Raw genomic sequence first — 17,636 nt, forward strand, 5'->3', positions numbered from 1 at the left:
AAAGCCTAAATACCATGTATTGTTTATGTAAGATAAATATGGTCTCACTGGTAACCAAATTTCAAGGAAGTGCTGAAATGTAACCAGTTTGTCATTTGGAGATAGCATGTACCTGTGTTAGATTTTTAAACAGGGAATTTTTTTCCTGGCATTCAAGTTACTGCCGTAAATATTTCATGAGTATAAAATTTTCTTTTGACAAAACCACAAGTAGGTACTTCAGCATATGTAGACTTAATCATCATTATTCATAAAGACCTTTTATTGGATCCAATTATGTGATGTTTTACAAAAGACAGTGCAGCAAACAAACAAACAAAAACAAAAGCAGGGCTCGTGGTAAGACTGGCCATGAACTTCCAGACTAGCAAGTACTCTCCTGGCAAAGTGTCCCAGCTCACGTTCAGTAACTAAATGAAGTACATGTTCTCGTAACAGTCACTATACTTAGCTATTTTTTTTTGCATAAATAACATGACATACATTTAATACAATCCATGCTATCATTGACTTTAGAAGAAAATATTTCTAAAAAAATTAAGTTATAAAAATATCATAATACACTTCCTTTAATAACAGTGCCTCCTATAAATCCTTCCTCTATAGGACACAAAATAAATACCCAGATCTTCTTTTTAAACTGCTTGATTCTCTACAGTTTGTCTTGTTATTGTGCTAATATAAAAATCCAAATGAGCAAGAACCTCTAACTCACAATTTGGATTTTGAGCTTACAGGTTACAGGCAAAGCCCGTGGGATTATAAAAACATGGAGGTCAAACTTTCCATAACAGCTCTCTCCTACAAAGATATACAGAGTGACTACACACACACACACACACACACACACACAGTTCAGCTCTGTGTCTCTTCTTCAAGATAGGGTCAGACTCCATTCACAGACAAAATGGGGAAGACAGACAAAAGGACGGTTTTCTACTTTCTGTGTAAACCACTACCCTCAGGCCCAGTAGAACTAAAAAAAGATGATGAAAGAAACTATGAAACCACAAAAGTCTAACCATGACGAGATCATCACAAACTGTAAGTGACTTATCAAAGCATCCTTTCTCTGCACATGCAGTGAGAGTAAAACACCAGTGAATGTCAGGGAAAGCAACAGGGAGCTTGACAGTGACACCGGCAGATCTGAAGGCGAGAGAGTGCACAAATCTCATGCTTCTCAGGCGCACACTGAACTGGCAGACAGACCAGCTGTCTTCTTCCCCCCTTACTTACTACACTCTGGCTTCCATTTTTCCCAAGTTCTTCCTCTGAAATCTTGCTCAAATTATCTAAGTAGTGGTCTGATATTGTGTGGCACAAATCTTCAAAAGAATAATCCTTTTCTTGACAGAGTTTTATTTCATCCAAGAGTTTTGATAATTCTCCTGTCACCGTTTCACCTGTAAGAAGACAGATTTTTTCAAAGTTTCAGAAGGGCCACTGATAAAACTTAATGTTAAAGAATAAAAATATGACTAGTATATAAAAGAACCCAAAATATGGCAAAGAAGGTCAGTTACTCAGAAAATATTCCACTGACAACAAGATTCTAAGTAATAATGAGTACAAGAATATTGAAAGACAGAGAAATTCCAACTTTTCCCATAATTACTATTTTTCAAAATGGAAGTAAATGTTGAAGGTTTACATATACCTAGTACATAAAAGCATCTGAAATTACTGTATTTCCCCATGTATAAGACGCTCCCATGTATAAGACGCACCTGAACTTTGGGGCCCAAAATTTGAAAAAACAGATTACATCAAGTTAATGAACTCAAGTTTTATTCCTCATAAAATTCAAACTCCTCATCACTGTCAAAACTCCCATCTGTTGTCCTCATCTGTGTCTGATGACGAATCACTGTCTTCAAGAATGAGTGCAAAAACAAGCACAAAAAAGTGGGAAATGCGAGTAAAAAGATCTACAACCATTGTATAAGATGCATCAGTTTTTAGACCCCCAATTTTTGGGGAAAAAGTGCATCTTATATATGGGGAAATGTACAATTACTAAAACTTCATTTATTATAGAATTTAATCTCCACAATAATTATCTTATTTAATCTTCCAAAATTGTTTATCAGCAATATACTTCACTGACAGAATTCATTCAACAATTAGCAAGTTTAAAATGGTACTAAGAGCCTACTCCCCAGGCTTAATAAAAAAATATATTTTAAGAGCATTTAAATAGTATTTAAACATATTTAAACAAGTAATTATGTAAGTAATTAAAAGTTAGAATTATGACATGTGATATCAATGGAAGACACAGATAGGACAGATAAATAATATGTATCATCTGTCAAAATATGGGTATTTTGTGGGCTGCATGCAAATATTCATTTTTCTAATCAGTCTAACAGTGGTACTTCATACTGATAATTGATTCTGAGAAAATGTTCCAGCACTTCCAATCCAGATATTAATATTTATTTTTATTCTGCATTTAAAACACATTTTAGTAGAAATAATCTTCTACAATATCCATTCCATGTCAACTTCCAGAGAGCAGGGACTGCCATCGACTTCGCTCACTGCTACATCTCAGGGCCAAGACTAGTGCCTGACAAATGTCAGAGCTCCATAAACGTTGGAGTAAATAGATAAGATAGAGAGTATCAAATAGAATTTATGAGACTTGACATTTTCACAAATCTTAGCAATTTTGTACATATGGGACAAATTTGTACATAAACGCCCATCTCCAGGGCTTTATACTTAGCTACTCACTTTTGGTCTTTTGTGAAGGAGACCCAACAGGAGATGCAACGTGTGTTTCTTGTGCTGCGTCTTCCTGTACATGTTCTTCAAGGACCACTTGTCTTCCCACGCCTTCTACATATTCTGAGCATATAAGTTTTTGAAATCACACATTTGAATTCACTTATTTTAAGATCTTTAACTAATTGTTTTACCTCTGGCAATCATTTTTCACTTATTTCCTCATAATCTACATATATCCTAAGTTTTAAAAAAAGAACTTCATGATGAGCTATCAATTTAGAGCTTTTTAACTGGAATTTAAAAAAATACTTTGGAAAAGAATCACGAACCCTTTTTCGGTAAACTAAACTTAATCCATTCTTTCCTTAAAAATAAATCCACTTGTTGAAAATACAAGAGCATCTATGCTTTCCTTAAATATATGCTACCTGAAGATTTAAAACTCTGAAAGATGCTTTGAATAGACTTGATCTCTAAATACAAATGTCAAATTCAGATGGATACAACAACCAATCATGTAACATAAATGAATGAAGTGGGATAAGTTTAAAATGCAATGGTGTTGGAATCTTGTAAGATAAGCATGATTGCACATTAAACTTGATTTCCACAAAGAAATAATGTTTTTTCCCATTATTCTTGAAGCAATGCCCCATACTCAAGTCTATCTCTCATTGTTCCAACTATTATAAAAATGTAATAGTAATAGCAGCTAAAATGGAAATTTTGCTAACTATGTACCCAGTAGTGTTCTGAGTATTTAATATAAATTAACTTAATCCTCACAACACTATGACACAGGCACTATTGCTATCTCAGTTTTAAAGAGAGCAACTAGAGGAGAAGGACTTTAACTTGGCAATGTTCATACAACTAGAAGTGGCAGACCCAAGCAGAACTGGGACGAGAGAACGGAATACAGGAACAAAGGTCAACTATTGTAATATTCAGCCTCAATGTCACAGAAAGAACAGCATAACCAGAGGGCAGATATCCCACATAAAGTTAGGCAATCAAGTAACCAAAAGCCTGCATTTTTTTTTTTTTTTTTTGTATTTTTCTGAAGCTGGAAATGGGGAGAGATAGTCAGACAGGCTCCCGCATGCGCCCAACCCGGATCCACCCGGCACGCCCACCAGGGGGCGACACTCTGCCCACCAGGGGGCGATGCTCTGCCCCTCCAGGGCGTCGCTCTGTCGCGACCAGAGCCACTCTAGCACCTGGGGCAGAGGCCAAGGAGCCATCCCCAGCACCCAGCCCATCTTTGCTCCAATGGAGCCTCGCTGCGGGAGGGGAAGAGAGAGACAGAGAGGAAGGAGAGGGGAGGGGTGGAGAAGCAGATGGGCGCTTCTCCTGTGTTCCCTGGCCGGGAATCGAACCCGGGCCTTCCACACGCCAGGCCGACGCTCTACCACTGAGCCAACCGGCCAGGGCAAAAGCCTGCATTTTTTAACAAAATAAAAGCTTCGGAGTTTTAACTTCAATCCTAGATTTTTAAATGTTGAAAGCTATTTCAATTTTTTTTAATGAAAATAATGCGGGCCAAAAATATGTGACCTAAACATAACATATCTGCCATCTGCCACCAGCATTTGGTTCACAGGTGCTAGTCTACAGTCAGGATTAAGTCAATAGAGCCCACGCCATGGGGATCTTTTACTTGCATTTCTTTGTTCACAAGGAAATTTTTTCTTAAAATCCAGTTAAGAAAGTTTGTGCTCTCTTGCCAACCACTTATATCCTCATCTCATTCAAACAGTTTCTACCTAAGGGCAATTCTCCTAAGCAGATTCTATTAGGAAAAGAAAGCAACCCATAGGCTTCTATCCTTAATGGTTCTGACCTATGCAATAACTATGTAAATTAAATTCCTCCTCTGGACACAAACCATAATTTTATCTATTATAAATAGGCTTTATTGCTATAACAAACTTTTTCATGAGATTTAAAATGCACCAGTGACTTGAAGTCTAGGAATGTAAAGACTATAGATAACGTGTTCACGTTCTAAATTTTTCCAGTAATTTTAAAAACCCAACGATGTCCCATATACCCTATCACAGACGGACATACCTAATGAATCTTGATCATTTAAAAGTACAGACTGTTACTCCTCTATAATAACATTATTTATCTAAGTTGCACTAATGCAGTATCTTATATAAAAACATCTATGTCATGCTAATGTTTTAGTGGGTATTTATTTTGCATTTTCCAAAAGACATTATGCACAAGCCTGATTTTTTATTTTTAAGTTCAGTTAGAGACAAACATCCAATATGAAAAACAAAGTGCCTAGAGGGGAAAGACTTATTAAAATGCTGGGTACTATACTTTTATGTTTTAGCTTTTATTCAACTTGATTTTAATTTGGATTGATATGAAGAACCACTCGTGTATTCTTCTCTGATTTATCTCTACAAGCACTTGACTTAACCTCTTTATTGTCAAGAAAATAGTAGGGGCCTAACCTTCCCAAAGAGGTTTTGGAAACCCAGAGAGGAGAGATAATGACCTCCTGAAGCATCTCTATTCTCTTTCCCCCTCTTTGGCCTTTGTTGACACCTACAGCTACTTATCTCCTCCCCACTTGGTTTTAATTCATTTATCTCCCTGCAGGACAAAGCTGTTTTCAGCTTACCAACTGATACCCAATGAAGCCCATCCCGCCTCCTCCTCAAGCACACTGTGACAATTATAGGGATAGTCCCCACTGAATAGCGTCTGAGCTGACTGGAATGGAGAGAAATGTCTATTTTTTTTAAAGGGAGCATGCTACATGACAGGCCTAATACCACCTAGAAAGGGAAAGCATGTAAATCTAAATTTTTCATCAAAGTGTTAGCTCAGAAAGGAAAGTATGTAATCCTGCAAACAAAAAAGAAGCACATAAATAGTTGTCAAACCTTCAGCAGACTTACTGACTGCAGCTAACTATACAGGTACAGTACTTAGATGACCCTTATCAGAAACAAAAGCTGGCAAGACTGGACTTTTGTGTACCGCAGGGTTAGGGAGGAAACAGCCTATACTCTTCTAGGCAACTACAATTTTATTGTCGTTAACCCATCATTGATGTGCCAGCTCTACCACTTAGAACAGGATGCATGAGTTTGAGCAAGTCACTGAGACCCTCAGATAGCATCTGACTTACGTGCCTCCCAGATTTATAGAAGACAAAATAACAGAAAATGCCTGATAATTCTTAAAGGATTATTAAAATGAAGATAATACTTCATCATTATCACTTCATAGCCTCATAACCTCAACTTTATAACCTCATATTTAATACCTGTGTTCGAAAAAAATTACTCTCAAGTGCATAGAAAAATATTTTAGCTTTTCTCAAAATAATGAGATGAAAAACAAAATGAAACATCCAAAAGTATTTTACTTAGTTTAAAAATCTACCAGAAAAAATAAATGCAATAAAGTTCATTCATAGGTAAACACGAACTGAAGCCCCAAGGGAAAAGTAGGATGGTTTTAATTAAATCTTAACTTTAAGGCAAACTCATCCATCATTCACCACCGTTTACCTTGGAGGAGTGTTGCAATCTGGAGAGATTTCTGAGATGGATGTTCTTTGAGGATGTCTAAGACAGTTCTGCCCAAGCTATCCTTTATATTGGCATCAATTCCTGAAAGGAAAAGAAAACCCTACTAGATGTGCAATGCTGGAATGTCATCGGAAGGTACTGTTAATAAAAAACTGCTCCAACTTCAATCGTATACAGACTAAGTGCTGAAGGACTTTTTTTTGGCTTTAAGTTATAAGCGTGCATGCACACACACACAAGTTTTAGTTAAACAGAAGGTGGGGGTCTACTGCAACTGAATATTAAAAATAATCTTGATAATGAATTAACTCTTAAGAACGTTTTGGAGGATTATAGCTATTTTGGGTTGTAAACTAAAAAGCACAAGCTGAAAATATTGATTTAGAATGTGAATTTCTAAAGTACAATGGTCATGTGACTTATTTATTCTGTGTAATATTTTAAGAATATTTTTAAATTATAATAATTGACCATGTGAGTAGCATAAAAACAGTTCAAAAATACTTGGCTATTCACAAAAGTTGAAAGAGCATGATTCTTTTGAATTCTTATCCAAATACCAAAGTCAAATATCTCATACTTTTTTATGCAAGGTTATAATCAATGCCAGCAATACTCATCATCTACCTGTTGAACAAACTTATTGAAGTATCTAACTGAAACAACTTTGGAATTATTTTAATGCTGAAAATATATATTGCATTAGAGAACTTAACTGTAATGTAGTAAATAGCTTTCACCTCCCCCCCCCCAAGTTTATAAATTCCCAAAAATCTAACCACAAACAAAGCCACTTTTCAGTATCTGGCCTCAAATGTTAGTTCATCATAATAAATTATGTACTATTTTTTCATTTGTGTAGGAATGCATGACTAGCACATATTTAATTGGTTGCCTCAAAACATTTATTATATCACTGTGTTCCATGTCAAGTTCAGTATACAAAAATGTTAACTTTATGTAAACACAATCAAAATAAAGTAGTCTGCCAATGTTTTACATTTCATTACAGAGGGAAATAAACACGTTAAATACATCCATAACACAACAGACTCAATCAATTGTTTCCAAATATGATTTTGTACCCATGGCTTTTGATCCTAAAAAAATAAAAATCCAACCTCAGTTCCAATTTTATTTCATTTTAATCAGAATTTGCATATGAAGACAAATAAACCTAGTTTGTTCCTTCACAGCATTCCCTCTAAAAGGTTCTCTTTAAATCACTGTGGCTGACAGAGACTCAGTTGACGAACTACGCAGAAGGGGAATTTGCCTTAAGGATAGGGAACGCTGCAGTCTGTTTACCATCACACAATATGAAAATCTACAGAACTATTATGTTCTTTAATAAACAAAGCAAGTCATAACTTCACAGGGGTCAGTTCCTTCCTCCTGCAGAAGGCAGAAATTTCCTTTCCCTTCTGGAAGTTTCTCTAATATATTTTAATGTGCTTTAGATGTATAAAATTATAATTTTTATGAGCTTTTTACTAAAACTTTTATTGAGTAAAAGAAGATGCACATTGATATCAATTTTATCTAAACCAGCGGTTCTCAACCTGTGGGTCGAGACCCCGGTGGGGGTCGAACGACCAAAACACAGGGGTTGCCTAAAGCCATATGTATTTTCCGATGGCTTTAGGTGACCCCTGTGTTTTGGTCGTTCGACCCCCGCCGGGGTCGCGGCCCACAGGTTGAGAACCGCTGATCTAAACACTGAGGTTCACTTCTACATGATATGAATGCATAACTGCATTTTGGAGGGAAGATAAGAAGTAAAGGTGACTATGTTAAAAAAAAAAAACTGTCAGCCCTGGCCGGTTGGCTCAGCGGTAGAGCGTCGGCCTAGCGTGCGCAGGACCCGGGTTCGATTCCCGGCCAGGGCACACAGGAGAAGCGCCCATTTGCTTCTCCACCCCTCCGCCGCGCCTTCCTCTCTGCCTCTCTCGTCCCCTCCTGCAGCCAAGGCTCCATTGGAGCAAAAGATGGCCCGGGCTCTGGGCATGGCTCTGTGGCCTCTGCCTCAGGCGCTAGAGTGGCTCTGGTCGCAACATGGCGACGCCCAGGATGGGCAGAGCATCGCCCCCCTGGTGGGCAGAGCATCGCTCCTGGTGGGCGTGCCGGGTGGATCCCGGTCGGGCGCATGCGGGAGTCTGTCTGACTGTCTCTCCCTGTTTCCAGCTTCAGAAAAATGGGGAAAAAAAAAAAAAACTGTCATTATTCTTTACACCCGAAATAAAAATAGTATTTGACAGATTAACCTCCCCAGGAGACAGTTACCTGTTTCTAACAGAACTCTCACAACATCCACCTTTCCAAACAAAGCTGCTTCATGAAGTGCACTCCCCTTTTCTGTCTGGAAAGAAAAAGAAAAAGAATAATAAAAAGAACACAGTTGCATTGGAAATAATTACAGGTGAGTCTGTCATTTTATATATTCATACAGGTTCTCTGTATTATCAGTCCTCCTTGAGAGAAAGACAGTAAGAATAAAGAAGACATTCCAGCCCCAGCCTCACCCATTATCTCAGTCAACAACATCCGGTCATTCCCCGACACACAGGCAATCAACTTACTAACAATTGACACACCAGACACATGAGAGAACCCAGACAGGACTGAAGAACTACCCAGATAAACTGAGACTGAGCTCAGACTAAATCACCAACCCAGGATTATGAGCTAACTACAAAGTTATTGTGTGAAGCCATTAAGTTTTGGGATAGTTTATTATGCAGCCATAGCTTATTAATAATACCCACGGAAGAAGATCACAATCTGACAGGAACTAAAGGGGTCTCTGGAAGTTAAGAATGCTGCCACTGACTTGGGAGCCAAAAATAGTCCAAAAAATAATATAATAGTGTTAAAAATAGTTGTGGCTGCCCTGCCCAGATATCTCAGTTGGTTAGAGCATTGTCTGCGAGCACAGAGGTTGCCAGTTTGGTCCCCAGTCAGGGCGCGTACAGGAAGAGATGAATGTTCCTGCCTCTCTCTCTCTCTCTTATCTCCATTCCTCTCTCTTGAAAATAAATAAATTAAAAAAAAAATTTTTTTAATAGCTTTGGCTAACATGGCACAGATAATAAAAGCAGGTTGCTCTTTCCTTATGGAGAAACAAAATCTATCCTAGTGTTACCCACCCTTCATAGCTAACTCCAAGCATACGTCTCCAGTGAATTTTTTCTCTGACAGGCCTTCGGTGTGGTGATCTTTCCTTCATCAATCAAGTACATATGGCACAATATTGTGGAAAGAGACCTAGACTTTACTCAGTAAGTCTAAACTCACTTTCTGGGTTTATCAGCTATGTGTCCTTTGGCAAGTTTCTTAAATCTTTGAATTGGATTCATCTCTTAACTGGAACTTAATAGCTCTCCATCCAACAGGACAGTTGTGAGAATTGGATTCTGAAATATGTCAACATATTAAACACAATGTACATACTCAAAAAATGTTCAAGTGAATTTTGTTTCATTCATTTAACTTTGATTGGATTCCTACTCTGTGCTAGGTACTGGAATAAAGGAAACAATTTCTAATGCTATCACACACAACTTCCAGCTTGTAATAACTTCTCATGTGTATAACCCTCAAAGTAGAATAAGGTTAGAGATTCTGCCTTACATCTATACATATTTCCCAACAGTGTGGGACAGAGTGCCTTGAAGTTAGTAGTTACAAAAATACTGTGGACAATTTGACTAATCAAAAAATGGTAAGATTTCTACATAGAAGTTTTTAACATCTGTATTCCAAAGCACAGCAAGAGCAATACTGCTTTGAAAGCACAGCTGAAAGAAGACTCACTTGACAGCTCACATCCATTCCTGCTTCCAACAACACCTGAACAACAGCTTTGTGGCCGTTGCGTGCGGCCAGGTGCAGCGGCGTGTGCTTTCGAGTGTTGCAGCTCATTAAGTTAGGGTGTGCACTGATGATCATTTTGACCACGCGAAGCCGGCCGTAAAGCGCCGCCAGGTCCAAGGGCGTTTCTAGCTTGCTGTTCCGGATGGTGGGGTCCGTGAGCTCCTCCAGGAGGACAGCAACTACTTCCGAGTGTCCGTACTGCGCAGCACAGTGCAGGGCAGTTTCGTTTTCATTGTTCTGTTCAAACAAACATATCAAAATGCAAGTTTTTAGAAAGTCAATCAGTTACCAAAATTTAAACTCAATAATTGAAAACCTGAAATGCTTTCAAAATATAAGTTTAAGATGTATCTATTTTAATAAGAGGTCCTAACAGAATTTTATATCTTATAAAAGTATGTATTTATTGCATCAAAAATATCACTTTTGATTTTTATCACTTGAATAGGAAAAAAAATCTAACATTTCCCTACATTATTCATACCAATTTACAAAAGTGATAAATGATTTAGCCATGTTCGTCAGTGGCCCTGCTGGGCACAGATGGTCAGGGTTATCTGCATGCGCATCACGCCTCCGTGATATTAGTTAATGAGAGACATTAATAACAATTACAACATACTTTCAACAGACAGGTTTTCCGGAAGACAAACGACTTACTAAATCCTTTTTCTTTTCTTTTTTTGTTTGTTACACTGATGCAGTTTCAACATGGCTTCTTTTATATCCTTAGATATAGGACTTCTGTTTAGCTAGTCTTCAGATGGTTCTCCAGGTTGACTGTTTTATAATTTAGTTATAATTTTGATGTGGCCACAGGAGGAGGAGAGCTCAGCATTGACCGGTAGCCCCCACTAATTAGTAAATTCTTGATAATGAAAGTTTACAGAGAGAGAGGTCTCCCAAATTAAGTTTCATTTTGCTTTCCTTATAGTTAAGAGAATGAACAAATACCAGTGCCCTCAGATAAACCAAATAGCAACTAAACACAAAATAGTAGAAATGAAGAACAATCTCCTTTACAAAGACTTCTTTTATATTTTAATTGAACTATTCAATATCACAGAAAACAATTGTTTCTCTTTAAAACATACCATTACAATCATATTCCACTTAAAATCTTCAAATGCAAATAAATTCTAGGTGGGTTTTTTTATATTTTTATATTTTAAAAATATTTTGTTTGTAAAACTAACACCTTCTTATTTAAACTTGGATTGTTTTTCCATCTAACTATTTCAGATTTACTTTGGGATATTGACAGTTTTAAGAATAACCACCAGATGGCTCAGACCACAAATGATCTTTAAACTTTTCATTTTCTGAAGAATAGAACAGCATTCTCATAAATTTCCATTTAGCGTGATATGCTGATAAGACAGCCATAGCTGTCGTTTTTAAAAAATCAAATTTGTAAGTATACTCTCATAAAAAAATGCTCTGCATTTTGTAACCTGTAAACACAAACATTTTTTATTGAGAAATATTAATAAGACACTTCAATTAATAAAACATTTTTTTATTAATTCTTTCTACAACTACATTTTGGGGGAAAAATATCTCTCTTCCCTTTGCTGTTTATAACTAGTGCTAGTATTACTTTTTATTCTTTAGTCTGAATTTCAGCCAAGGGCCTGCAAAGTCTGTATCTATTTGAACAATTTGCTAATTATTCTTTATTAGATGTGCTTGCCCTAGGGTAACCTACTTGCATTAATACTGGACAACTGCCAACCTGCAGCTTAATCCTTTGGTTGAAATTCAATCATTGGACTGCATGCTGGTTTTCAAATATAGTTTTACAAAATAGGAACAGTAGGGGGCATGCAGAGCTCAAGATGTTTGTTGTCACACTGATTCGGGGAACTAATTTTACTTTCTGAAATCTGTGGTCTTATTTAGAATACTGACAATGGCATTCCTTTTTTAATATGTCTCTTATGTGTAATATGGGTATTATATACTTGCAAGTATTATGACTTTGTCAGTATCAACTGCTGCTGTGCTTTACTCAACTTTCACTGGGCATATGTGTGTGTGTATATATATATGTATATATATATATAGAGAGAGAGAGAGAGAGGAAACTTTTAACTTAATTTGTGACTAGCAACTGTATTCACTGTAGTTTGCATTGATTGGCAAAACTATACTTACTGTGAAAGTGCTATGCAAATTGCAAAGCAATATGCAAATGATAGCTATCCTCATTCCTTTAGCATTTAAAATTGTATTAAGAAAAGCTCTAGGCCTGACCAGGCAGTGGCACAGTGGATGGAGCGCCAGACTGGGACGCGACGGACCCAGGTTCGAGACCCCAAGGTCGCCAGCATGACCAGGGCTCATCTGGTTTGAGCAAGGCTCGCCAGCTTGAGCACAAGGTTGCTGGCTTCAGCAAGGGGTCACTTGGTCTGCTGTAGCCCCCCAGTCAAGGCACATATGAGAAAGCAATCATTGAACAACTAAGATGCTACAACGAAGAATTGATGCTTCTCATCTCTCTCCCTTCCTGTCTGTCTGTCTGTCCCTATATGTGACTCTCTGTCTCTGTCACACAAAAAAAAAGAAAAAGGAAAGCTCTAGCAGTGGACAGAGCACTGGCCTGGGATGCTAAGGACCCAGATTCAAAACTCCATGGTTGCTGACTTGAGTCCAAGGTCACGGGCTTGAGCAAGGGGTCACTGGCTGGGCTGGAGCCCCCTAATCAATATGAGAAAGCAATCAATGAACAACTAAGGTGCCACAACTATGAGTTGATGCTTCTCATCTCTCTGCCTTCCTGTCTGTCACTGTCTGTCCCTCTCTCTCTCTCTCACTTAAAAAAAAAAAACAAAAAACTTTACAAATGCCCAACTTAGTGTCTATATACTATATACAAATGTCAAAGAATTTTTCAAATTTTCCTTTAGGAAATTTAGCGGTGGAATGTTCTTTGATAGGGTAAAGACAGAAGTAATCAATTTTTCACTTTGGCTTTGCCTTCTCAAAACTCTAAAAAAAAAAAATTACAGCATGAGCAAATGATTTGACAAGTGCACCTGTTCATTGACTCGGGAATGTGATGGTCCATGATGAATAAGGATCTTTACAATTTCCTCATCTCCCTTCCAGGCAGCAAGGTGAATAGGAAAATAACCTTTGTTGTCTGCTACATTTGTTGATGCCTCATATTGAAGTAGTTTGAGAACTATTTCCCTAAGAAGGAAAAGAAAAAATACATAACAGAAAAGAAAATATGCTGAACAACACAGATTTTATTAAGTAGGTCATTATAAAAGTATACTAGATGCTGGCTGGCAATTTAGAGTAATCATTCAAGGTACTGAGATATAAAACTGGGCTTAAGAATCTGCTTATTCAACATTTGGCTATGTACTTACCTAAAACACCACCACCAACACCACATATACACACAGAGAGTATTGACTAAGCAATGAAACTATTGAATAGAATTCATTTGGCCAAATTTACCTAGTTTTATTAACTGAATGAATTAAGTAAAATTATATACAAGCATACCTCCTTCCATTTTTTTTTTTAAAGGAGTTTCTTCCAGATAGCCCATGCCTGAGATTTAGCTGAAAGAAAACCTTAAGGTATAAGCAAACTCCTTGTTTGTTTAAAAAAAAAAAGTTAATACTACCGAGAGACAGTCAGGAAATTTATGCATCAGTCCTACTGAGAACTGGAATATGGAACTGAAGATGCAGGTAGAAGACAAAGCAGTCAGCACATTAGGGAAGGGACTCTTACAAGCTAGCTGCCATACAAACACAAGGTTGGAAAAAAAGTTTAATTACTTTTCAGCCATGGCACACAACATATTTTGAATGTGTATTGTTCATCCTTGTGTGCCCCTTGACCTTTGTCCTCTCAAACCTAAGAAGTCATTTCAAGAGGGAAATTCATGTATGAGACCAGTTTTACCGTTGATGCAATTTCAGTACCTATTCAATGGAGCCTACCGATAGGATTTTGTACTAAATCCCCACCAGGTTTTCAAAGTAAAAATTCTGAATTGCAATACTCAGCCTCAGGAGGAATTAATTCATAATTACTAGTATATTGAACTTTGTAACAATCAAAAATAGCCATTATTGAACGTTGTAATAAACAATCAAAAACAGTCATTCTGAAAAACTGTATTTTCATTTGGATGCATTTCAAATGCAAATTCAATTAATTCACTAAGTGAAATCCTAGCTAGACAGATAAATAAATACATATATACATACATATAGACAATTACAATATACTCTAAAGTTATTTCTCTTATATAGCAAATCACTAGAATAAATGTAGCATAAAGAGCTAAATTTAAATATTTCATAAAGCCAGACTTTAAATGTAACAAATGAGAAAAGTTGGAGAAATTTTGAATAGAAGTTAAAACTCTGACAGCCCACGGCAGGGGTTTAGAACTAGTTGCCCAAGATGTGCCTCATGACATGTGTATTGTTTTGAGCTAAAGGCAATTGAGACCCTGTGGGTTTAAGAGAAACTTTGGCCTCCTGACGTCACCAACTACCTAGAAAATTTTAAACTAAAGGCCTTGCCCAATATAAGAGTTATTAGCAGACATAAACTCTTTTGACATACCTATATGGCAGGACAAACACTGAATCATTGAACATCTGGTCTTCTTATCAAATCTGGGAATGTCCTTCTTCCCTTCTGAAGCCTCAGGTGTCCAAGTGAATTCCTTAGCTCAGGATGTCACATACACCTTACACTGCCTGTCTGTCTCTGAACCTCTGTTGTATGTGGGGTTTCTGATTCTCACATATGTGAGGTTCTCATATGTACATATATAATTAAATTTGATTATTTTCCTCTTCTTAATAATGTGTCTCATGTCGATTTCATTAGACTAGCTGAAAAAACCTAAAAAGGTGGATAAAAATATTTTTCTCCTGCACACCACAAAAAATTAGTCATGATACAATACAAAATTATAGTAAGTGACAAACTGAGAAGTTAGCTCTTCTGTAAGAGGCATTTACATTTATAAGGGAAATCTCTATTTGTAAGGGTATCTCCCTCTGAGTACCAGAAGCAGAAAGATGACTTAATCTCTAGAAACTCTTCTCACTGGAGAAGGCAGAAACTTAAATCTGCATAACAACCCTATATCCTTGTTTACTGTGCCCTTTCTGATAACCTCCCATAATTAGCTTCTCTCTCACAGCCTGATCCAACATCTTTCTTTGGCTTTTAACTAGAAATTATACTTAAGGTGGTGGCTTGGGCCTTTTTGATAGGTTACTCAGTTTTCCTGAATCTCTACCATATATTCAGGATGTATACATGTTATTAGGTGTAAAGCCAGTATCCACGGCCACTATCAAGCAGCCCGGCCCATGCAGGTTTGCATTGGAGTCGGACAGTCGGTAAAGAAACAATGGAGCCAAAAACTGGTGGGCCATAGTCTTTAATTCTAGCTTGCAGCCGGCGGGCAAGTAAAAACACACACTGGGCTCCAAAACCCACTCACATTCAGTGCTCACAAAGCTACTGACTTATTCGAGTTTCCTAGAACCAAAGGTTTCTAGCTCACCAGACTTATTCACCTCTGTTCCCCATCTCCTTCCTTCTCCCTGCACAAACTCTGCACTAACTGGCTTCTCACTCAACACTCTACCATCTTGGCTGCTTCTCCTGGCCTCTTCCACGTGGCCTTTCTCTGCTCTCTGCTCTCTAATGCTAATCTCAGGAACCAAGAGCAAGCTCCCGTTCTGCCCCTATTTTATAGTGTAGAAATCCAAACCTTTAATCCAATATACAAAATAGGGAAGTCTCTAATACAAAGTCACATATCTGAGTCATGATGGGATTGCACCACCCCACATCAAAAAGGGTGGGAAAGGCTTAATCCTAAAACCAAGCCTACAAGGATTCTGCCTGCCCACAGCCCGCCCCCAACACATTGATATCACCTGGGCGACGGCCTCCACGTGGGCAGCGCCATCTTTAACAAAGTGAGCATAATATATTTTATCTGCCCAACATTAGGCTTCTGGTAATTTTCCTCCTGTTATTCTGCTTTTTATTATTGGGTGGGTGGTAAGAGAGGGAGTCTTAGCCAAGAACCTAGAAGGATAGAGGGAAAATTATTTTTCCTCTCTCACACCTGGAACACTAGACTTGACAAATACATGAAATCATAATGAATAATCAAGAACATTATAGATGCCTGATTAGGTGGTCATGGAGTGGATAGAGCGTCAACCTGGGACACTGAGGACCCAGTTTTAAAACCCTGCAGTCTCTAGCTTGAACACAGGCTCATTCAGTTTGAGCATAAACTCACCAGCTTGAGCATGGGGTCATCGACTTGAGCGTGAGATCATAGACATGACCCCATGGTGCTGGCTGGAGCCCAAAGATTGCTGGCTTGAAGCCCAAGGTTGCTGGCTTGAGCAAGAGGTCAGCCAGAGCCCCCCAGTCAAGGCATGTATGAGAAGCAATCAATGAACAACTAAAGTGCCACAACTATGAGTTGAAACTTCTCATCTCTCTTTTCCTGTCTCTTTCTCTCTCTCTCTCTCAAAAAAAAAAAAAAGAAGATTATAGAAATATTTGGGAAGTTTCAAGGAATCCTAAATTTTCTATTAAGATTTCAGACAAAATAATTTTTAAAAAAGTTTTAAACAGTATTGTTTCATATCTGAAATAAGAAAATTTGAATTTCAGTCCCAGCTGCACAAACTACCTAATTATGTGACCCTAAAAAAATCATTTAATCTCATTTTCTATTTCTTTTCTGTAGAGCAAAGGTAGTCAACCTTTTTACACCTACCGCTCACTTTTGTATCTCTGTTAGTAAAATTTTCGAACCACCCACCAGTTCCACAGTAATGGTGATTTATAAAGTAGGGAAGTAACTTTACTTTATAAAATTTAAAACAGTTATAGCAAGTTAAAGCATATAATAATAATTACTTACCAAGTACTTTATGTTGGATTTTCGCTTAGTTTGGCAGAATAAATCTTTATAAAACAACTTACTATAGTTAAATCTATCTTTTTATTTATACTTTGGTTGCTCTGCTACTGCCCACCATGAAAGCTGGAAGGCCCACTAGTGGGCGGTAGGGACCAGGTTGACTGATAATGGAGGAAGGTCACGTGAGGAACCTGGGAACTTTGGCTAGGACCACCCACAACCAAGCGCGCCAAAATAAACTTCCCACGAGCCCTTTGGAAAATAGCGACCGTCTGCCAGCCAGTGAGATATCACTACCTCATATTAGCTCGACCACCCTAGGGACCCTTTAAATATCCCTCACACGGGTCACTCCTTGCGACTTCCCTGGCCTCCATCTTTTCTTGGGGCCAGGGAACCTCGTGGGGGGGGGGGGGATGCGCGCTGTACTCAATAAAGCCTTTTGTTATTACACATTTTGTGGCTCTGGTCCCTTCCTTCCTTCTATGCGGGGAAAAACACCTTACATTGACTACCACTGC

General features: G+C 37.9%; 1 protein-coding gene across 5 annotated transcripts in view; it reads right to left on the reverse strand.

Moving 5' to 3' along the window:
* The window catches only part of ANKS1B (ankyrin repeat and sterile alpha motif domain containing 1B), a 1,089,048-nt gene that overhangs the window by 899,364 nt on the left and 172,048 nt on the right, over positions 1-17,636 (reverse strand). For all 5 annotated transcript variants that reach the window (XM_066262341.1, XM_066262329.1, XM_066262320.1 and 2 more), the window contains exons 3-8: positions 13,208-13,364; positions 10,110-10,406; positions 8,580-8,655; positions 6,276-6,377; positions 2,743-2,856; positions 1,240-1,406 (exon numbers count right to left, since the gene is read on the reverse strand). In XM_066262341.1, the coding sequence (XP_066118438.1) occupies positions 1,240-1,406; positions 2,743-2,856; positions 6,276-6,377; positions 8,580-8,655; positions 10,110-10,406; positions 13,208-13,364 (913 nt within the window). The remainder of the gene's footprint in view (positions 1-1,239; positions 1,407-2,742; positions 2,857-6,275; positions 6,378-8,579; positions 8,656-10,109; positions 10,407-13,207; positions 13,365-17,636) is intronic.

This window comes from Saccopteryx bilineata, chromosome 1, assembly GCF_036850765.1.
Source record: "Saccopteryx bilineata isolate mSacBil1 chromosome 1, mSacBil1_pri_phased_curated, whole genome shotgun sequence".
NCBI classification, from domain to species: Eukaryota; Metazoa; Chordata; class Mammalia; order Chiroptera; family Emballonuridae; genus Saccopteryx; species Saccopteryx bilineata.